General features: G+C 42.6%; 1 protein-coding gene across 1 annotated transcript; it reads right to left on the bottom strand.

Moving 5' to 3' along the window:
* Positions 1–15,951: 15,951 nt before the first annotated feature.
* On the bottom strand, positions 15,952–23,057 carry ZDHHC22 (zinc finger DHHC-type containing 22). Its single transcript, XM_026849133.1, has 2 exons — positions 22,230–23,057; positions 15,952–17,964 (listed from the first exon to the last, which is right to left on the bottom strand). The coding sequence occupies exons 1-2, from the start codon at positions 22,789–22,791 to the stop codon at positions 17,699–17,701; spliced, it is 828 nt and encodes a 275-aa protein (XP_026704934.1). The 5' UTR covers positions 22,792–23,057; the 3' UTR covers positions 15,952–17,698.
* Between the last annotated feature and the right edge of the window lie 6 nt (positions 23,058–23,063).

The raw sequence follows: 23,063 nt of genomic DNA, 5'->3' as shown, positions 1-23,063 counted from the left end.
TGTATTTGTAAAAGATATGGGTACAATTCAAGCAGGAAATTTTAATGTTTCTGTGTTTCTTAAGGCTAGCTTTTTCTTTATGTGATGAAGTCTATCTGCAGGCTCTCAGGCCTGTTTCAGCTTTATTTCATTGAGGCCAAAAAGGTGAATTGCTGTACCCCCACAGGCTTGGCCTGAGGAATCTGGCATGCAGAATTTCTGCTGTCCCCTAGGTTGAACATAGTGTGCTGTTAGTGCTTTTGTTCTCGTAATTCCTGGGACAGAAATTCAGGGTCCCTACCTACACAGTGTTACACTCTTACTGCATCTAGGTGATGCTTCTGTGTTGGGATTGTGTGTGGCGGGGGGGATTGGTAGCAGGGGAGGGGCTATAGCAGTGGTCCCCTGTGAGAAGCTTCTCGGAGCTCTCCCAGCTCCAAGTAGGACCCACCTCTGGACAAGGCTGAGCCAATTAGTGGTTGTGGCTGCACCTCTGTGATAATGTATTTAAGGAGAACCTGAGAAGTGAGGTAGGAGTGATGGAAATACCTATGAAAACACTAAGGTCAGAGTGGAGGAGGTGTGCCAGAGCAGATGCCCACCTGCAGCCCGTGGAAGGCCCACGCCAGAGCAGGTGGCTGTGCCCGGAGAGTGCTGGGACTCAGAGGGAAGCCTGTGCTGGGGCAGTTCACCGCTGGGAGGACTGCAGCCTGCCGGAGGGACCCACTCTGGAGCAGCTGGTGAAGAGCTGCAGCCCTTAGGAAGGACTCATGTCAGAAAAGTTCATGGAGGACTTCTTCCGTGGGAGGGACCCCACACTGGAGTCCTCCTTCTGAGAAGAAAGGAGTGGCAGAAACCGCATATGATGAGCTGACTGCAACCTCCTTCCCCTGCCCCTCTGTACCACGGAGGGAGAGGAGGTAGAGAAATCAGGAGCGAAGCTGAACTCAGGAAGAAGGGACAGGTGGGGGGAAGGTGTTTTTAAGATGTATTTCTCACTGTCCTACTCTGATTTGGTTGGTAAATTAGTGGTGGTGATGGTGTTCATATCGATGATTTTTTTTCTTTTTTCCCAAATTAAGTCTGTCTTTTGCCGTGACCAGAGTTGGTGAGTGAGCCCTCCGTGTCCTTATCTCAATCCCTAAGCCTTTTGTTATACTATCTCCTCACCATCCCAGTGGAGGAGGCAGGGAGGAGTGAGTGAATGGCTGGGTGGTGCTCAGTTGCCCTCTGGGCTTAAACTGCAACAGATTCCTTTCAGGCCACTGTGTAATGCAGCCATATAGCCCCATCTGTGTTGCATGGTCTAGAGCATCCAAAATTCATGAGACTTCTCTTCCCTTCTTCAATCTGTACCTCTTTTGAGGTATGTCCATGAGACAAACTGCCTGAGAAGGCAGAAGGAAACACCATGTGTTCAGTTTGCTCTCTTGTAGAGCAGTTTCCAAGACTTGCTCAAATTCCGGTTTGAACTAAAGCATGTTTTTAGAGGAAGCATCCTGCTTTGATTTGAAAGCTCCTAGCGATAAGGAATCCACCCAAATTGTTCAAAACGTAATTACTTACTGTTAAAAATGTGCCTCTTATATTGAGCCTGAATTTGTTGTCTTTCAGTATCCAGCTGTCAGATCTTTTGCCTTTTGTCTGCTGAACTGAAGTGCATGCTGTGACATGCTGTTTTTTCACTGTAGGCATTTACAAACTGAACAAGTCATTCTTCAGCTTTCTTTTTTAAAGTAACTGATTAAGCTCTCAAATTTTTTGAAACCTTTACTCATCGGTGGCACTCTTCTTTGGATCCGTTAAAATTATTTAAATGCATTTTTAATTGGAACACTAACATTAATAGCAAAACAGGATTGCTATGGGAGTTGTACAATATCAACCCTTCCTACTGCTACTCTGCCTAATTCTTATAGCAGCCTTGGCTGTGGCATCAGATTGGAAGTCTAAATCATCCTCGGACCTGTTGCTTCTGCAGTTGGTGAACCCCTGTCCTTTAAATATGTTTCCACAGTCCTCTGAATGCAGTTTGCAGCCAGAAAACAAAACAAACTGTTTCTAATAAGTGACCAATTGCATTCCTTAGTCACTTCTGCCTCTCTCCCTGGAGACTTTTTCACCTTTAGATTTTAAAGGTAATTTTACATTGTATTCCAATTATTAAAAATAATATTAAATAATGTTACAGTCAAGAACCAATCTTAGACTGTTTTCAAAATAAGAGTAAACTATAGTGTTTAATAGATCTCTGTATGCAATTCAGAAACCGTAATTGTAATGCATTTCACACCATCCAGTTAATTTTGTATAATTCTGTCTTCAGTCCGTGTCATGTGTCATACTGTTAAATGCCCATCAGAAGTATAAATATTCTGTCTGTATTGGCTTTGTCTTCAACCAATTTTTAATTCTAGTTCATCAAAATAAGGAAGGAGTCAGTTTTATCTGACCATCTTATCAGCTTCATGAATCTCAATTATTTTTGTTTTCTATGTCCTTGATGCATCAAAAATTATGGGTTATTCCATTATTTTCTCTCAGTTGTCCAGCCTGTGTTCGTTCTGATCAGTCTACCTACCCACTGAAAAGCTGATCCTGTATTAGTGCTTCCATCCCCTCAGTCCTCTGAAATCTTTCCTAGTGGTCTGAAATTCACTTAAATAGTTTTGATGGTCCAGAGACCTTTTTGATTAGCTCCTGTTAAATTTTCAATCACAATTTAGTCAAGCTTGCTGACTTTAAAATGTTTAATAACCGTTGTTTAAAATGTCCTGAATTACTTTTTGAAGTGGAAATCAAGCTGCTGTCATGATATGAGAGGAATACATCTGGCTTTTTTCTAATTGCTCAACAGAAATTTTTGTGAAATGCTTTTGCCATTCTGCACTGCAGCAATGTAATTTCCATCTTGAAATGGAGCACTGCCAACATAAAGATTTCTTCTGCATCTCGTACATTTTAAGAAATGGAGGAAGTGGTCTCTTCAGGGCTGAAAAGGGAGTTTCATCAACTTGTTCATTGTTTTCTTCTCATTCGATTTGCGATTAAATTAATCAAGTTAGTTTAATGGAACAGGAATGCCCTCTTAGGCAATCTTACCTTTTTTCCATAGCAGAAGCAAGGAGGGTTTTTAGGCCACTTATATTTACCAGGACTAAGAAATCCAGTAACAGACAGAAAACCAATCATTATTTTTAATAGATAGGACTGCTTGAAAAAAATATGTATTTTCAATGGAAAACTCCTGTGTTTTTATTGGAAATGAAAATGTATTTTGGCTGGAAGCTTAGTGTAGTGCAGCATTAGTCATAGCATTCATTTCTCAGTGAATCTCAAGCACTATGGAAATAGTCCGGACTGTGGGGGTGGGGAAAGATGTTATTTCCCTTTACCCTCATCCCCTACTCCTGGATTGTTTTGGGTTGTCTGTACAGGAAACAGGACCCTAACTTTGATGAGTGGTTCCATCACCTCATGCTGAAGAAGCAGAAGCCCTCATAGACAGCCAAAACTGCTCAATTGTCTGCGATGGAGGAGTAGACTCAGGAGAGCTCCTGAGTAAGGGAGTTTAAAACAGCATCTTCTGAGAAAATTGCTAGTTCAATGAGTGAGTACAAATACCATTTTTCACCATATTCCTAAAAATTCTAATTAAAAAAAATATTAAGGGTTCTGTTTGGTACAAAACATTGCTGTGCCAGATAGGCCTTGTTTTACAATTGCCAGAGTTCAATGCAATGACTATTTTGTTAGATGAGCAGTATTTAGTGTGGAAAGCGTGAAATATGAGTAGACAGTCGGAAAGCTGTTTTACCCAGAGTGAATGTTAACAATGCCTATTGTTTTGTATTCTTGCTAAGTATTGTCTCCTGTGCAAATGATAATGCTATACAACATGTCCAAACACGCTCAAAAGTCAGAATAGGATAGTCTTCATCAAAGTGAAATTGGCTCTCACTGTCCAACATCCTATCGCTGATCATGCTTGCAGCATGCTTACACAACAATACTTTCTGAGAATGCTCTGAAAGTGGGTTGCTGACATCAATTGTGTGAGAAATAGCCAGAAAGAATTCAGAAATATTTGTTTCCACACTAATTGTGCAAGGAAGGCAAGTATGAGCTTGAAGATAATAATCTGAATACTGAAGTATAATGGGAGCTGCAGCCAGCTGAAACTGGAACAGAGCAGAGCGTTGAACTGCACCGAGAGTCTATTGCTATAGTGCTTGTGGTCTGCAATGGCAGCATTTGGATAGAGACTGTTGTAGTTAGAGAGACAATGCTGTTCAGAGCGAGATCTTGGTCCACAGAAACACCAGTGGCCCTGACTATTTTCTAGCAGTTCAAAATCAAGCTGGGCAGTCTGGACATGTGCCTCATGGCCAAAGCCAAAGGGTCTATTTCTTTGAAAGGCTGAGATGCAAAGATAAATATTGCCTGCACCTCAAAACTGTTACCTTGTTCATTTTTTCCATAGCCGAGCTTAACAATGATGTTAGGCAAAGCAGAATGGTGCACTGCCTCTGCCTGATCCTGGAGCCAGCAAAGTTATGGGAAGCATTACTGCAGTTCTAAGGCTTGCTTTTTTTCAAATTCCACTGCCTCTTCAGCACTTAAACGCCTACCAGCCTGAAACACTACAGCCATCTGATGTAAAAGGGGTTGGTTTATCTGGGTTTATCTGGGTGGGTTTATCTGGGTGAGTAGAAGCAGATGAATGCCAATAAAATAAAAATCCTGAATTCCTGGGGGCAAGGTTACTCCCCAATAGCACTTTTCCTGTTCCATGTCTTTATAACATCTGTTTATACATGAGTGAATAACTTAGAGGAGTACCTGCATGCTTGTTTCATTTCTCTGTTCTGGCAGTTGGTTCAGTAACAACCAAGTGCTCAATATCCCTGCAAAGATTCACTATTACCTCTTAAAAAATAATGACAATAACAGTAATAGGCCACTGCCTGCATCTCACATTAGTATGGGGAAGGAAGGAAAACACCCCACTGTTCTCCACAGTTTAGCTTAATTTAGGGCATATTTTTGTAATTTCTTTATCACACTCTGTTCTAATGCAAGATCAGTCCTTAGCACATAATTTTTCAGTAGATGGGCTACTGCATCCATTTTAAGTCCCTTCAAAATATGTGAGTAAAAATGAGTCTCTATTAGCCTGAATTTTTTTTCTGTTTGGGATGAGAACAAATATAGCAGCACTCAATTCTTCTTGGACTCTTCTCATACATTTCCATGGCACCCAAGATCCAGGTCAGAACTGTTCTAATCTGAGCACACATAACAGCATGAAATTGATATTGGCAATTGTGTTCATACTTAATGTCCACTAAGTGCCACTAGCATAGACATGTCTAACATACTTTTGGACTTTTCCCTTTTTTGAGATTTGCTCTCAACTCTTTCTTAACTCAAAAAAGACCTTGATGTAGATGTGATATTTATGATGTGTAATATCAGCTCTCAGTCTTGGTTTAGTGATCAGTATTTCCTTGGCATGTTTGTTTTAAACCATATGATGTTCTCAATGCACTGTAATTTTCCACTCCTTTTCTACAGTCTAAATAGTCACATCAGGTAGAAGATAAAATAAGAGAACTTTCAGTGAGGAACTGGTTGCCATATGGCTACGCCTAAAATCTCAACAATTTGAGGGGAAGAAAGTCGAAGAAGATGAAATAGATTTCACAAAAATAATGCCATAAGTAGGTGGCAGCTGTTAGTAAAGGAGAAGAACAAAGGCAAAGCAAAGGAAAAGAATACTGAATAGCAATGTTACCAAGGATTTTTCTTACAGATGTGTAAAAACAGATTTTAAGGTAACCACCACACACAGTATCCTAGATCTGTTTTCCTTTTTAAAAATCTGAACACTGTGTTTTTAACCACAAATATTATTTTTTCCCATTTGACCTAGATGTATAACCTGAAATGTGTCTTGATGGCAGAGATGAACTCGTTGCTTTCATTGAGTTCTTGCTCTTCTCCCCTCATCTTTCCTCCAGCCAAAAAACATGCTGTAGGCTTAAGTTTGTGGCTTTAATGCTGCAAATTACACCCAGCTCAAAAGCATTTAGCACAGACATTGCTACTGCTGCATGAAATAATTCAAACAATAACACATGGTTGGAATTGAGATGGCCCCAGGCTCTGTTCCTTGTCTCACCTTGGAGAAGCCACTTTGATCTTCTCAGCTGTAAAATGAGAAAAGCAATACTTGTTGCAGAAAAGCAATACTTCAGCAAAGAATGGATTGAGAGCAACCCTGAGGAGAAGGACTTGAGGGTGTTGGTTGACAAGGAGGTCAACATGACCTGGCAATGTGCACTCACAGCCCAGAAAGCCAACTGTATCCTGGGCTGCATCAAAAGCAGTGTGACCAGCAGGTCAAGGGAGGTGATTCTCCCCCTCTACTCCGTTCACATGAGACCCCACCTGGAATGCTGTGTTCAGCTCTGGGGCCCCCAGCATAAGAAGTACATGGACCTGTTTGAGCGGGTCCAGAGGAGGCCACGATCAGGGGGCTGGAGCACCTCCCTTATGAGGACAGGCTGAGAGAGTTGGGGTTGTTCAGCCTGGAGAAGAGAAGGCTCCAGGGAAACATCATAGCGGCCTTCCAGTACTTAAAGGGGGCCTACAGGAGCGATGGGGAGGGACTTTTTACAAGGGCATGTAGTCACAGGACAAGGGGTGATGGATTTAGAATAGGTATAAGGAAGAAATTCTTTACTATGAGAGCGGTGAGGCACTGGCACAGGTTGCCCAGAGAAGCTGTGGCTGCCCCCTCCCTGGAATCGTTCAAGGCCAGGTTGGACGGGGCTTTGAGCAACCTGGTCCAATGGAAGGTGTACCTGCCCATGGTAGGGGAGTTGGAACTAGATATTCTTTAAGATCCTTTCCAACCTAAACCATTCTATGATTCTATGATTGTTCCCTTTAAGCTTCTTGTTTAAGAACTGCAATGTTGGCATTTATTACAAGTCATGGCTGTCGGTTGTCATGGTTCTGGTGCTGGATTTTCTAAAGGCTGAGCATCTATGTGGTTACACTAACCTACATTTTGTTTCATGTTAATAAATTAAGCTATATACTCATTGGGTTAATTTCCAGTAACGTAATTCCACAAGTGAATGTAGAGATTGGTTCCTTGTGGTTTGGAAAACTGCAAAGAAGGAACATGGGGGACTAAAATCTCTACTTCTATGCCTATCCAGGGAAACTTTTATAAATATCTCAAAGTTGATACAGCTAGGGGAATGGAAAAAGTGTTAGCTGGCTGCATTGCATACACTAAAAACCCCTTTTGTGGTGTAAGCAGACATCTATCTTGCCCGACTCATGTATTAATTTATGCCCACAAATGTAATTTTCCTCCCCAGTATGTAAACCTGTTCGTGTAACTGTAGTAATGCACTATCTGAAATTGGGGTCAAAAGCCTGGAGGCTTATCAGATGTGCAGTTTTGTATCTAAAATATACAAAATCTAAAATCAGAAAAATACCCTCAATGCAGTCCTGGAAGACACTGAGTAGTGGAGCCTAACCAACAGAACTGAGAAACACATGAGTTAAATTAAGGGTGTGAGTAGTGCAGCTGTAGCTATGGGACTATGTCTGTGCTTGAAGCTAAGAATATACTTGAAGCTAAGAATATACTCAAATATTTTTTTCCAGACTGAGCTACAGTGCTCTGCAACTAGTAGGACCAAGTATTTTCATTGTCTCTTCATCCATGGAGTTTCTGTCCTGGTTGCTTACGTGTGTTTACACAGTTGGCATAATTTTGTTGAAGAGACACTGGGATTTGTCAAAGCCCAAAGTGAAAAAGATCAGGACATAGGATTTCTAAGGACTGATTTTTGAGACAGCGTAAAGATTTGTAATTCTCTCAGATGGCTTGTAATCTGTAGTAGTGCATTAATGAGTGAATTTTTTGTATGCCTTGAAGAAACTTTAGGGGCACAGTCTTGCTATTTGTGCACCTATACAACCCAAGTGATTGAGCATTCCTCCCAAAATTCACACTTGTTAAAAGACTTGACATTTGGCTAGTTAACTGCAAAAGGATTACTTTCTCTGATGTAGTGCTGGAGACTTCCTGACCACCAGAGTAAAGCTTCTAATGCCTCAGGGACTTCCTATGGGGAGTGAAAATCCATAGAGCCTCTTGACACTTTGATTTAAATGTAGACCTTAATTTTAGACTTTTGCTGGAAATTTAAATTATGTATTGGTTACATTTCCACTGTGATTTCAGTAAGTACATTTTATCAAACAAATATAAAAGGTCATTCTAGTTGATTCATAAATAATAATAGCTGACCTAATGAAATAGGTCATGAATGATGAATGAAACTTTCTCCTCTTTGGTATTTCTCAAATACTGTGAAGGTCTCCCAATTCTTCCATGTAAATCTTTCCTATATGACCTGCTATGTTTTATCAAAAATGTTTCCCTGTATTAGATTTGGAAGGAGAGGGAGATGGAGCAAGAGTAAAAAAGAAAAATAATATCTTCAAATGATGTTAGAATTCAAAACGGATCCTAAATCTGTTATGACATCTCAGTTCGCATGTATTTATGTAGCTGCTCTATTTAAGAGTCCTGACATTTCCAGAAGTTCTTAATTGGCAGTGTTTCTCCAAACTATCTGAAAGTTGTGTTATGAGAAGTTAACATACCTAACTATTCATTTAAAGGTTAAAAAAAATCAAATATAAATATATATATATATATGTTTTCTTCACTTTACACAGTTATTCTAGCATGGTTATTCTGGCAGTACTTGAAAGTATAAAAGAGGATAAAAACATAAGCAGTTTGGGTATCTCTTAGTCCTACTGAAATGCTGATAAATATTATCATAACTCATCATTGAACAGAAAATACTTTAGGGATATAAAATAATAACATTCTCTGCTGTCTGTCAATCATTGCTGTAGCATTTACAATCAGAAGCCATGTGCGAATCACATGCTCTAATCCCATGCCTATAAAGAGAAGACCAAAACACTGTTCTGTGCTTCTTTCAACACATATCACCTATATACAATTACTTTATTTGTACAACTGTTTGTATTTCACGTACTTCTATTGATTAAAGCACTGGTACAAATAATTTGAACTCAGCTGAGATGGCAAGAAGTGCAATGCAGTCAATAAATCCCAGGTGAGTATGATCAGTATCTAGTTCCTCTTGGCTTAAGCTTGAACAACTGTCTAGCTCAAAAGTGGAAGCTTCCCTGGTTTATTTTTGTCCATTGTTCCAGCAACAGCAGGCAGTTCCCTATTGTGCAGGATTTGAGTGTGACAGGGCTTTTGGTAGCAGTGGAGGGTCTACAGAGGTGGCCCACTGTGAAAAGCTTCTCAAAGCTCCTCAAGCTCCAAATTGGACCCACTTCTGGCCAAGGCCAAGCCAATAAGTGATGGTGGCCGCACCTCTGTGATAACGTATTTAAGAAGGGAAATCTGAGATGGGGTTGGGACTTTGAGGAGGAGTTACAAGAAGGACATCTGTGTGAACACCAAGATCAGTGGAAGAAGGTGCACTGAAGCACAAAGCCCCCTTGTATCCTGTGGTTAGATGACAAGGCTGCCCTACCTGCCACCCATGGATGTCAGCGGAGGAGCAGAGATTTGCCTGTGGAGGACACCCAGGACCATGTGGGAAGAAGCAGCCCCTGCTGTTGTAGTTGTGTTGGGAGGACTGCAACACGTGGAGGCAACCCACACCAGAGCAACTCGAGAAGAATGCATCCCATAGAGAGGACTCGCGCTGGAGAAAAGTTTGTGGAGGACTGTCTCCTGCATGAGGGGAACCACGTGGAGCAGGGGGAATAATGCACAAGAGTGCTTCCCACTGCCTTGGAGGAAGAAGTGGTGGACTGACTGTCCTCCCCCATCCCTTGCTCCTGTGCCTTAGGGAAGGAGGTAGAGATACTGGGAACAAAACTGAGCCTGGAAAGAAGGGAAGGGTGGGGGGGAGGTGTTTTTAAGGCATGGTAAAGCTTGTCACTGTCCCATTCTGTGTTGTGTCCTTATCGTTACTGTTTTGAATTAAAACAATGTCCTTTTTTTCTTCTACTAATGAGCTTGTCTTTTGCCTGTGACTGTTAATGGGTGGGTGACACACCCCACCCACACCCCATCTCCATTCCTGAGCCTTTTGATTAATTTTCTTCTTCCCAGCGCTGGGGGGAGGGGTGAGTGCTCAGTTGGCTCAGACCATGACACTTATTCACCATGCTTTACCCTGTTCAGTTCTGTAGCTCCTTAGATGTGAAGATTTCAGTTTCTCCAATCTAAGCTTATTCCACTGTCAGTGGAAGAACTGCTGTTTGGAAGTATTTCCTGAAATGTTAACATGTCATTTCCTTTTCTTAAATTGAACTCTCTTTCTAGTTGATGCTTGTTTATCCAACAAGAATTATTTCTCCCACCCTCCAAAATACATGGATGGTTGCCACATTTTCCTCACATCCACTTTGGCTGTAGTTAACCAAGCTAGGCAAATATAACCATTTTTTTTTCTCTTACAAATCCATTTCTCAGCTTCTTAATTATTTATGGCTTTTCCATGAACTCCATCTGGTTTGACTAATAAAGGCAGAGCTGAATATAATATTCTGTGTCTTTATTGCATCACAGAACCATGGAAAAGGTTTATTGTTTTGGTTTGTTTTTTTTTTTCCTTCCAGTTCATCTTCATATGCAGTCTGAAATGCTGCCATCTTATTCTGCAGGCTCATATTGAGTTTGTCCATCATGCTATAATTTGTAGGCTGGGTTGGCATGCTCCTTCATATATTTCATGCTTTCCTACTCTTTTCCCATCAACATAATACATATCCTAATAAGCCCCTGCTGAAAATCATCCTTTCACAGAAGATGCCAATAGCTGATTGGATGACACTGGACAAGTTTTGGCCAAATTAGTTCATAAGGAGTAGTCAGTACAGAAAACCAAAAAGAGATTGTCAAGGGGAGAGGTATGGTGTTTGCCTCTGTCTGGACTACAGAATTTCTTCTACCCCAAACCTGAATATGATAGAAAGCTTCTGTGTTACCTGAAAGATCCTTGCCTGAGCTGAGGGGCTTTTAGTGTGCTGTTGACAACCTGGACAGTAACAGTTCTTTCTGAGCTTATGGCATCTCTTGTTGCAGGACATTGGCCCTGCCCAGGCTGACTGTGCCTGCCAGCTGCATTGATTATATAGACAAATTTCTGAAACACCTGCAACAGTGAAGCAGTGGAGTGAACTGAAGTGGCAGTGAGCTGGACTTATACACCTGGAGAACACTCCAGTTCTGGGTGACAGAAACTGGGTCTTATAGTTTGATTTGAAATTTCAGCTTTCCTCCTGGCATGAAAAATATTATGAGGTTTTTTGAGTTTTGTTTCTAGAGGCCTTAAAAGAGATTTTAGATCTCCATGAACTATCTTGCTGATAGTTTAGTAGAACTTTGTTACCACCTGTGTTGCTTTCTGCAGTCAGTCCCTTTATTTCTTTGTGCCTTCATTCATGGCTTAGTATTCACAAATTGGCTTATTTCCTTGGATGGTTAGTGCCAATGGAAGTATAAGGGAAGACAGCTAGAGCACTTATAAAATTGCAGTCTAATGCATGCTAGCTTAGAGACATGAATAGATGGGTCCAAAAGATTTTTCTAGACTCTATACTGTGACTTGGAGAGAAAAGGAAAAATTCTTTGCCTTGACCATAACACTCGCAAAATCTCAATCAAGTTTTGGTTAGTGTAATAAACTGCTTGATTAATCAAGATTTTCTCAGACAAATCCATCTCACTGAGTGTTATAGGTGTTCCCTGGAAAAGAAAATCAGTATCAATAGATGCTACTAGGAGGACCTATGATGGTCTTCAGTCTTGTATAAACCACTTTCACTTAATTTAGCACTTTGGATGTTTTGGGAGAACATCTAGTGACATCCTCGAATATCAAACTCGGTGGAGATTAATTAAGAATTGATACTTCAAAGTTGTCAATAGGGTGACAGGTTCTCCAAGTCTTGAAGGAACTTCCATTGCTCAGAATGTTGATCTTAGCATTGAGTGCTTGGAAATTCCTACCTAGTGAAACACTTTCTGCTTTAGATAAAGCTATTTTGAAGTTTTTCTCAAAGCAGCTTTCATAGCATCTGCACTTTGTGGCCCTATTTGACTTTGACAGTTCAAGTTTAGACCTACAAAGATTGCTTTTGTTGCACTGGTCAACAATTTCCTTCCAGCAATCAAAAACCATTAGGACTCCTGGCTGATGATGCTGGATCTGTCTCTTGTTTTTCTGTCTCTGACCATAAAGCTCGTCTGTGATCTCAAGCAGTTCTGGATGATAACATCATTCCTTGATAACAGCCTTTGTGACAAGGCTGCATTCAGCAGTTGCTTGTTAACTCCTAGGGCACTCATGTGGGTCCACTGTGTTAACCCCATTGCCCGATGAATATATAAGATTCTTAAGGGTATAGCAATGGCAAACCAATCTATCATATTTTCAGCAGGCTGATGATACATAGGTTCATGTCTTCATCTCTTCTTATCCAACACAAGCAGCTAAAAGACTGACTTGACATCAGTGGAAATTTTCCTGTCAGGTGTGATAATAATGTGAAACTGGGAATGATTGGTGGTAAACATAGACTGAGCAAAACAGTGAAATACATGCCAGAGGCTGTGCATTCCCGTAAGGTGGTAGATATACAGTAAAACACAGGAAAGCCAAGTTGATAACTGTTCAAGATCAAGGTAGATTAACAGCAGTGTTTAGAAAGTCAGTAGCAGACAAATAAAACTTTCCCATCCCCACTGATCACAAGGTGAGCCTTCTCTTTCACATGCAAAGCTTGCTATTGCCATCCAGCATTTTTATTCTTTAGAAGTAAACTGACCAACATGCTCCATTTATTTTTAATTGATAGCAATTCTGGAACTACTATTAAGGTGTCTCCAACATGTTAAATGAGGCACTGTGCAAACAGCATATGACACTGGTACTTGAGAACTTGCATTTTTTTATTTGTAAACATCCAGGGAGATTAGAAGGTCCTGGCTCTAAAAGCCTTAAGGGATATGGGACTGGCCTTCCTGAGCTCTGACATCACTTGCCAGTTAGAATGCTAAAACCTCTTTGGTATAATGAAGATGGCTGGATGGCTCCATAAGAGGACTGAAGCACTAATTGGACCATATTTTCCAACTTTTGGTGTAATCTCCAAAGACTCTTTATTGCCCTGGTTTCTGGAAAAGAGCTAGAAAAGCAGAAAACTTGCATGTGGACATGTAGTTATTAGAGAATATCTTACTGTTCATTAATATAAGTTGTCTGACATTGTGTTTCCATCAATTTAAATATCTAGCAGGGCACAGAGACTCCATATATGCTTTAAATTTTCTTCTCCCTTTATTTATTTATTTATATTAAACAAGTAGGTCATTTCTTTAGTCCAACCACAATAGTTCTGGCTAGTCTTTAAATAACTTGAATAGAAGTCTATAGACCCTGCTGTTGCTACTTATGACTTCTACCCATGCACCTCCTGCTTGTATCGTCATTTGCTGTTCAAGAGAGAAAACCTCTTTTGGCTCTGCTGGGACTTTGAGGGGGTTTGTGCATAAAGTGATTATCAATGAGTTTTCTCACTCTGGACTTTCTTTGTGTCCATTCAGTCAACAATCAATGAAGATAACTCGAATTCTGTTGTCATACCTCCTACCACCTGATGGCTTTCAGTGCATCATCCCTACCAAAGTCAAATCACTTCTGCTCTCACTGGGGCCACTTTTTCTGATTGCTCTCTTCTGACTGTTTTAAAGATAGATGCCCTAAGCTCTGACCTTGGCTTTTCTTTCTCTCAGTCCAGGACTTCCCATCCTCCTCCAGCTATGTCCTTACAGTTAATGAGTCTCCTCATTCATTTATTCTGTCTACTTGCAAGTATTTTTAGACTGTGGTCATCTCCCTTGAGTTAGCTATTTCTTAAACAAGATAAATGCTATTTCACATCTTCTTTTCTCATATGTTCCCTGTGCCTTCTTACCTGAGACTCGTCATGTTTTAACTCTATAACCTCTGAGGATATTCAATGAAGACCTTTTGCATGAAGGCCTTGAGGGCTGCCCAATACTGTGGTATGAAAAGGAAAACCATCTACTTCTTATTTTGTATGAGATTCTTACTATACATAAGAACAGACTTATTGTGGGTTACTTCACAGTTGCATCCCCTAATTTGCTCTATACTGTCATTGCAAAGACTTCAGAGACCTCAGAGGTGGCACCATTTTTTCAGGTAGCCACACCTAAAACAGGCTAGCCACTAAGCAAAAGTCTGTGGTTTCTGTGCAAGGTCTTTAAGCAACAGGGAGCTTGAAAGAAATGATGCTCATCTGATTTTCTAAAGCCAGAGAAGCCCTAAGTGTTTTGTTTTCAAAACCTTTATAAGTATTTAGACATTGTCACAAGAAATCATGTTCCAAAATACATTTGCTATCACAGATGCTATTTAATAAAATGCAAATAATAAGCAATGGCTCTCTGAGCACAGAAGATGAGAAGCTTACATTATTTATCCTTATAAAACTTCAGAGCCATTGAACAGATTTAGAATTTGTGACATTATCATTGAGCTCAGCCTTCATTTACTAAATCATAGCTAAGAGCAAAGGTTCTGTTCACAGTTATTGAGCCCTGTTACATTTTCTTGCCAAGGATTTCTATAAGTGGATGCACAGGTATGACAAAGAAGGGATGTCAAGGCAGCTGGATAATTAGAGAGCTACTCTCAACTCTTTCTGCAGAACTATACTCCACCCCAAACAGGGCAGTCCACACACTTGAGAATGAGTAGAGAAATAAACCAATATACAGGTTCAGTCTAATGTTACATTTTTATAGCTCTTTTCATCCCAGAGGATCATAACTGTAAAGGCTGTATCCATCTGAAAGTCCCACCACTGTTGCTAAAATTCAGTAGTTTGTTGCAAAGGAACCATTTAGCTGCATAAAATGGCGATGCAGCAATATACAGCCAGGAACACAGGTGTCTGACAGAAAGAATAATTGTGTGGAACTGTGCTGCAGTTACTCAAACTGGGATCTCTCTGTGCTTCAGCAAGGACTAAGACTTCATGAAGGGCAGACAGCTGTGACCCTGACACAGGGGCCAGGCATGATCCAGCCCTGGTGTGAAGAGGCAACAGGCTTCATAGACAACTAATCCTGTTGTGCTGCTTTGGGGCTGTCCTTGCAGAGCAGCCCCCCAAAACTGTGAGTTGATTGTGCCCTTCTCAGCGTGTGGCCCTGAAGAGCTCACAGCCTGAGGCAGTGTGGCAGCAGGTGCCAAGTGCCATGAGCTGCCTGAGACTGCAGTGTCAATCAAATGCCAAAAGCAGAGGGCGAGGGTGTCAAACCATAATTTCTGCTGACATGAGGAAGCTGCTGGCTGAAATGTTGGGAGTCTGTTGCCTCTAGAAATATATGAAAAAGAAGAAGTTGGATCAACTGGTCTGTGGAATAAGAATAATCCTGGGAATCCTTCCAAGTTGAGGTGTATGGCACGAGGCGCTGGCTTTGGTTCTAGCAACAAGGTGACTGTCTGCTCACCTTGATGCCATTGTGCCAGTAAGGAATAATTTACGTTAAGGAGTTGTTTGTGGGTGACGATAATAGCTTAATTTTCCTGTGGATTTCAGCTGAGGTCAATAGTATAATTTATAAATAGAATACGGTCTGCAAGTTGGTTATTAGATGCATTTTTAGATTGGTCATTACATTCTGGTAGGAAGGGTGCAAGGCCTTGTCCAAAATCATATGATGAATTACTGGCAAAGCCAGTAAACAAATCCTAGCTTTTTCCTTCAACATGTCTGTGTGTATGCTGTAACAAATGTACAGAGACAGCTAATGAACTGTTAAAAAGCACAATACAGCTCATGTAAAAAACCAGAATGGTTTTTATTGTTCACTGTTAGTGAAAATACAGCGTATTACACATGGAAACAGTGGTGCATTCATGCGAACACACACAGTGTGAAAGGATGTATTTCCTACATGTTTTAATTATCCAACTAAGGGTTTTTCCAATATATTTTCATGGTTACTCTGCTCATCACAATAGACTTTGTTATTGATCCAAACGTGTAAACAAGTGTGAAGTGATGAGGGACAGTTACAAAGCCTGTAGGAATGAGTGTCTCTCTTCTGGCTCATGAGAGAGAAACGCACGGATAAAAGCAGGTGCATTCCCCTACTTAGGATGCATCGAGAGCATTTCTGAGGAAGAAATAACATTTTTCACGGCTTGTCAGCATACTCCCCAGCCTATTAAAGAGAAGCAATGGATTCCTATGTGGCCCACGTAAGCTGAAGCAGTTTGCCAAAATGGAGGCTTCTTGTTGCAGCTGCTAGGGAATCCAGTGCTATGATCCTGTTAGAGATGTCATGGTATCCTTTCTTAAGGCACCTATTAGCATAGGATCTCAGCACTGATCTCATGGGCTGTTGCTGCAGCTAGAAAACAACTAACACATTAGGCTGATTAATCCCTGTAGTAATTCCATTAACCTCCTTAATGGAGTTATAACATAGGTGAGTTTACCCTTCTGCAGCAGTGCGAGAGGGAATTGCCCCGGAGAGCCTATAACTACGGTGTGGCAGGGATGTCTGAGGTAAGCATTTTTTTGTTTGTTTTAGTGCAAAGTGAAGCGTCCTGACTGGCTGAAAAACCTCCCTGTCTTCTGGGATTTTGAACTCTTCACAGCACTGAAGGTGCAGGTGCCCCCTGCAAAAGCGTTATGCCTCAGGGCTCAGACACATCAGCAGGGCTCAGGGCAACCTCCCGACAGCTCTGTGTGTCCACACTTCCTCCCTCTCTCACAGGCACGCATAGCCTGCCTCATCACACAGCTTCTTACACACAGCCTTTTCATTCACCTTTGCGGTTTCTTCTCCTTGTGCCTCTTGCTGCTCCCTGTCAGAAGGGCAGCTTTGCCTGGATTGTGTCATTGGGCAAAGGACTGCTAAAAATAAATAGCAAAGCTACAGTCCTGACATATTGTTGCATAGGGAGCAGATCAAGAACACAAATGAGAAACCCTGGATTTCTCTGTTTTCTTCCTGATTTTCTAGCCTGTGGAGAGAAGGTTTACCTGCTGCATTAGCCATGTGCATAGCCTGCTCCTAGGGTATCTTGATTGCATTGCAGTTCTGTCATTAGAGGTTTCTCAGTACTGTGAAGTTACCTCAAGTATATGAGAGCCAAAAAGGCATCCTGCAAAACCCTCCCAAGGAATGGACACCATTTTTACAGTCTACCACAACAGCCCAGGCTCTCTGAAAGCTCCTGCAAGGATTATATAGGGTGGCTAATGGGGCTGGGGGCTGGAGGAGTCGGGCAGGAAGCCACAGGAGGGTCTGACTAATTTTTCTGCTAGTTCAAAGACTGTTGCCACATACACAGGTGCAGTGATGTGACTACTAAGCTTCAGTATCTTTTCATCTACATGGTTTGTGATCTCTTTGTTAATATGCTAAATTTATTCTGTTTGATAGCTAGTCCTTTCCTCCCACAGAGGCTGCAATCCCAAGAGATGGAGTAGCCCAGCTCTTTAGTGATCCAGGAGACAGTGGGAGAGAACAGGGGAGGTGTTTTGTGCATGGGATGCATACACACGCCCAGGGATTTTATTTCTCTTTCTGCCTACGGTAGTCACTTCCCACATTCAGCACGGGGATGAGAAGTCCTAGCAGCCACCTCTTGCCAAAGACCTCTTGCAGGTTCTCCCTCCAGGGTCGTGCTCTTACCACCATCCCTTTCCGCACCTGGTACCGCGTCTGCCCACGCAGGATCAGCAGCATCTGGTGGCAGCAGAAGCCAGCGCAGGCCAGTCCGATCCCAAGCCAGAGGTAGAGCATGAGAATGACAAACATCTCAGAGCTAAGGAGAGCTCCTGCAGGACAGGAGTATGGGGGGGGAGGGAGGACAATAAAAGAAAGAGTTTAGACACACCTCACATGCTAGTGTAACAGCCCAGAGAACCGACGAGCAGCCTATCCTCTCTGGCCACAAGTGGGGAGTTAGGAGCAAGACAAGCTGGTTGCTCTAACTGTATAAAATTGTTTCCTTTGTAGCATCTGATGGAATGGATCCTGCTGGGGAAATACTGAAATTATAATAGTCTCCATACACTTCTCCCTTTGCTGTTAATTTGAGGATCTAGATTACAGGGGCAAATTCAGCCAGAAATGAATCATGTCTGTAAGACTTCAGCACTATTTTCAAGACTGGTTAATTTATTTAAGGATCTACCTGTTCATCACAACGAATCTGATATTTCTAGGTTCCTTTCAAAAAGAGATGTGGGTCCTACAGCATGTAGATGCTTCCAGAAGCTTTACTGTGTGCGTTAATACTACACAGAAAGATTCTGGATTTCTCTCTCTCAAATCACTATATATCTATATAAAATGTGATAAAAAAGAAAAATAAATCTGTAATGGCTTTTCTACCATTGGGAAAAGGCAGTTTTTACATTAATGCAAGAAACAGAAAGATAAACCTTTCCAAAATACAATCCAAATTCCTTTTTTAAAGCTGCTGCTAGAATATTCAAAATACTTTGTAGGTCTGAAGCTCCTAGTTCAACAGTTTTTGTGGTTTATATTTATGCTGAATATATTTAAACAAAAATATTCTGTGGGCTCTACAATGATTTTAGAACTCCTGGAAAATATTAGTATAATATCAGCTATTACTGAGTGACCTTTCAGTGCATAGGCAGATGTACACCCATTAAAATAATATTCCCTGTGTGTGCATATGAATGTGTACACACATATTTTGTGTATATTGGTATATTATTAAACACCCATATTTGTGCACAGGTGCACAATAAAAAATTAAATGTGTGTCAATACCAGTATAAATATCCAATATCCTCTCACTAGTTCCTCTGAGGTTTAGAAATGAAAAAGCTCCCACATGCTCCCATCCCTCTGAAAGACCATGGGGCAGAGAGACTTGGGCAGGTGAAAGCTCTAGTCTCTCAAAGGCCCTAAAAGAGCAATTCTCTGGAGCAGGGATTGCATGGACAGTAGCATTGTGTTGCCTAGAACAGGTACATGGCTGCTTCAGGTTCTAAGTTCAATACAAGCGTGACTGGATAAGCATCTTTTGCTTCTCTTATACAGAAGCACGGATTAGGTGGTGTCACCTGGTTTTGCAATCTGTGAATCCTGGCTTCTCCACCTGGCAGTGCTGTAAGTGAGAGATTGGGGCTGGCCCTTGACAATCACATCGATCTTTGGGCTCAGCCAGCAGGCCCCTCTAAGGATGATTTGTAAGGACACTGACTACAGTCTTGAGATTTCAGAGACTGTCCTCGCTTGAAAAAGGCACAGCAGTCATTCAGTTTTCTTCCTAAATGCAACGTCACCTTTCCCTTCTCATTAGATCCCATTCAGCTCAGCAGGCTTTGCATGCAATACAGCAAGGGAAGAACAAACCCTTTAGGATGATGACAAATCTTCATACCAATTCTGTTGGAATAGCTTAATCCATCAGGTAGGGATCCCAGAGCCAAATATGGGCTTCTCTCCCCCTCTTCTACTTGACCAAAGTGTGACAGACATATGTTCTTTCCTACAGCTGATATTCAGATGGGATCTGGAGAAAGACAGCTATTTTCTTTAGAGCCTTTGCAAGGCAGCTGTATACTTTATTTCTATGAGCTGCTGGAATTCAACATCAAGAAATTACCCTTGTTTCCCCTTACAAATATTAAGCATCTCTGAGCCATGCTTTCCAGACACATGGTTTTTTTTAACCTTTTCTTCAGGTTACCTACACAAAGCATTTTCTATAATTTCTTTTGTAGATTCCAATCTGACCCATGTTTACAAGAGTGTTCTCTTTGTCCCTCATCACCACAGTCCATTTTAGTCTCAGATTCACTTTTGCTCTATCTGACCTGGTGTGATCTCAAGCTTATTGCCATACATTATCTATGCCAGAAAAGCTGAATCACAGCCTGAAATTATAGACTCTGGGTCAGACTCTGAAATCCACATCCGAGCACAGTCTGGGCAAAACAAGCCAGTTGAAAATTTTCCCAGCATGAAAGCAGGGAACACTCAGTTGACATAAGACCAGCAGATTCACCCTTCATCCTCCTTTACTTCTCCAGTGCAGAGGACATGATGGAGAAGAAGAGAGGTAAAATTTTATCCCTGCTATAGGAATGCTTTCTTTGGGTCCTAGAACAAGGTTTAAGTAATAGTTATGTCAGCTGAAAAATATTGGGTGGACGCCCCTTCCAGGTAACTATTCCAGGCTGCTTTTCTTTCCTGAACTGGAGGTTAAATGTGCTGGTAGAAACCTAGCAGGGACTTCCTTCCAAGCAACCAAGATGCCACCCGCCTGTGTATTACTGTGTGAAGCAGCAGTTCTCACCCCAGATGAGATAAAGGTTAGGTGGGAGCTACCAGGACCTGCTACCTTTTGAGGGTGTTCTGGCTCCCAGCTCCCAGCCCTGCACCCAGACCCGTTGTGTCTCACTCAAACACTACCCACATGCTCTCTTTGGCACTGCAATTGCTGACACCAGAGCTGGGGCATTTCACTGGTTCTTCAAACATATGCCCAGACCCAGCTTGGTGCAGATGAGCCCTCAGAGTCAGAGAGAGAGAGAACTAATTCTTTGATAATCTCCTCCCACACCCCTGCTCTCTCTCCTGTGCTACTGTGCTGAGTGGATTTTAGGCACAGGGGAAAACCGTTCCCAGTGTTTTTAATGCTAGTGAAGCTCATGCAACATTATTTACAAAAATTCTTCTACTTGGAAAAATGACTCCATAAAAATGTCATGGCAGAATTTCATGTTTATTGTATCTCAGTGATTACCATGACAAATCTGCTAATTTGCCAAGTAGAGAGATATTTGTTTGTTTTCAGATGGCAACCCTGCAAACCCAGCCTGGAATCTGAAAAGCAAGCTGGGGCCTCTCCGAGTCCTGTATCCCCAGCAGTGGAGACTCCACGTTCAGATCATAATAAACACTTCTGGTGGCGGTGCATGATCCAAGACAGACTCTGTGTCCTTCTTTCTGAGCTCAGCTGAATCTGTGAAGCTAAAATATATGGGATACCTATTTTAGTCTAACAAAAGCTGATCTAAGTGTGTGAGGCATGAGCTGCACCGGGGGGAAATGACATTTTTCTGCAGTCGCCTTCAGAGCAGAGTAACGGTCTGCATAGTCCCTTCTCTGAGACCAGGTTTTATCTAGCTCTTGGGTTTGAACAGAGAAAGGGTTGATGTTAGAGTGTTTGTATTGAAAGGTGAAGAGACAAGACTGGAAGAGCAGAGGAAGAGTTACGGGAGCAGAATCAGGAGGAGGATGGGGAAGGGCTGTGGAGATTTATGGAAAGTTGCAGGAAGAGAGGGGGAAAGGGGGAGAAGCAGAAGGAAGTGCAAGGGATGGGGACAAGAAGAAAGGTATTTGCTTTTGGTGTGGTCTCGCAAAGAGCAGGCACCGAGAATTTCCCCTAGTTCTCTGTGGACTTGTGTCCCAGACTGGGGTCACAAGAGAGGTGGCTAATCACATCACATTAACTCCTCTCTTGATTTATGTTACCTGAACCCCACCTCTGCTGTGCTGGAATGATGGCAAGATCTCAGTAAATATGTGCTGCCAGGAGGCAGGAGGTGGGTGACAGAGGGGGGGTGAATGGACCTGAATGAAAAGAATACCTCCACTGGGATATGGGGAACCTGCAGACTAGTAGGATACAAAAAACTTCAGACCCCCCACCTCTGCCTGTAGGACAGGCAAAAGATCCCCTCCACCTGCAGTACAATGAGTAAAATCCCTCTCCTCCATTTAATTGCAACACATTCCCTGAACAACACATAGCCCTATTTTATCACCAGCAAGCTGGTTATAGAGCGTTTTCCTGAGCCAAATGCATTAGGAATAGGGCTGTGGCTCTAACCTGGAATGGGTCCCAACCTTTATTAGAGGTGAAGAAAAGTCCTTTGCAAAGGCTGTCTCTAGCCTCCAAAGAGGGCTTTGTTGAACACAGCCAGTTGTCCTTCTTCCCCATTTCCCCCCCACCACTCCCCTATACAGTTATCTGAGGAAGATCATGTGTCCCCCCCCCACCCCAGGAGCCCTGGAGGAGGAACAAGTTCCTCACCTCTGAGGAAGAAGTCCTTACCTGAGAAGAACTGGCTGATGGAGTGAGGCAGAAGAGTGAGGAAGGCCAGCGGGTTTGCAAAAGACATGGAGAGTGCAGCGGAAATGTAAGCCATGCCTGCCACCAAGGAGTCGAGGCAAGCCAGGGAGGTGTAGAGGCAGAACATGATGAAGTTTCGCATGTTTCTGCTCCCGATGCAGTTCCCTGTGAAGAAACAGTGGTGGTCATGCCTCTGGGTGACTCTGGCACACAGTCTACAGAAGTGAGTGCTGGGCAAGGCTGAGCCAGGGGACCTGCTTCCATCCAGCCAGTCCGCCACCACTTCGGCTCCTTTGCCCAAGTTTAAGCCCTTGCCCAAGTCCTCGGGGGAGCTCTGGATCACAAGGACGTAGTTGCCCAGGGCATTAGCTGAGAGGAAGAGGAAGAGGGCCCCATGCAGCAGAGCAGGAGAGAAAAGTGGGGTGGTGGAAGGGTCTCTGAACATGCTGGGGATGAAGAGAAAGATCTGAAGGACGAAGGTCACTAGGGAGATGCACAAGAAGTAGGCTGGAGCGACAACATTGAGCAACCTGAGAACTAGCATTGCGGATTACGTTCCTGCAGGGGAAAGCACGGAGAGAAGGAACATCACCGCTCCGGCTGCACACTTCATCCTTCCATTTCCTGCCGGGTCCCGGCCCCGCTGCCTCCGGGAAATGCCCTCCGGGGGCCGCTCTCTCCCGCCGCCGCCCCACGGCCCCGGCTGGGCCGGGGCAAAGGGAGAGCCCGTGGGAAGCGGCCGCTCCCCGGCACCCGGAGGAGGCACCCCGGCCCCGACGTCTGCCTCCGGGGAACTTGCAGCAGCGATGCCCCGGA

This window comes from Athene cunicularia, assembly GCF_003259725.1.
Source record: "Athene cunicularia isolate RWA chromosome 5 unlocalized genomic scaffold, athCun1 chr5_part1, whole genome shotgun sequence".
NCBI classification, from domain to species: domain Eukaryota; kingdom Metazoa; phylum Chordata; class Aves; order Strigiformes; family Strigidae; genus Athene; species Athene cunicularia.
The sequence above is the reverse complement of the archived record's forward strand: the minus strand, read 5'-3'. Positions and strand labels throughout refer to the sequence as shown.

Bases quoted from the DNA above. Each gene is read 5' to 3' on its own strand.
- ZDHHC22 (XM_026849133.1), bottom strand. From the start codon at position 22,791: ATGCTAGTTCTCAGGTTGCTCAATGTTGTCGCTCCAGCCTACTTCTTG. The intron at 17,965-22,229 runs GTAAGGACTTCT...CCTGTCCTGCAG, and splicing joins CATCAGCCAGTTCTTCTCAG to GAGCTCTCCTTAGCTCTGAG.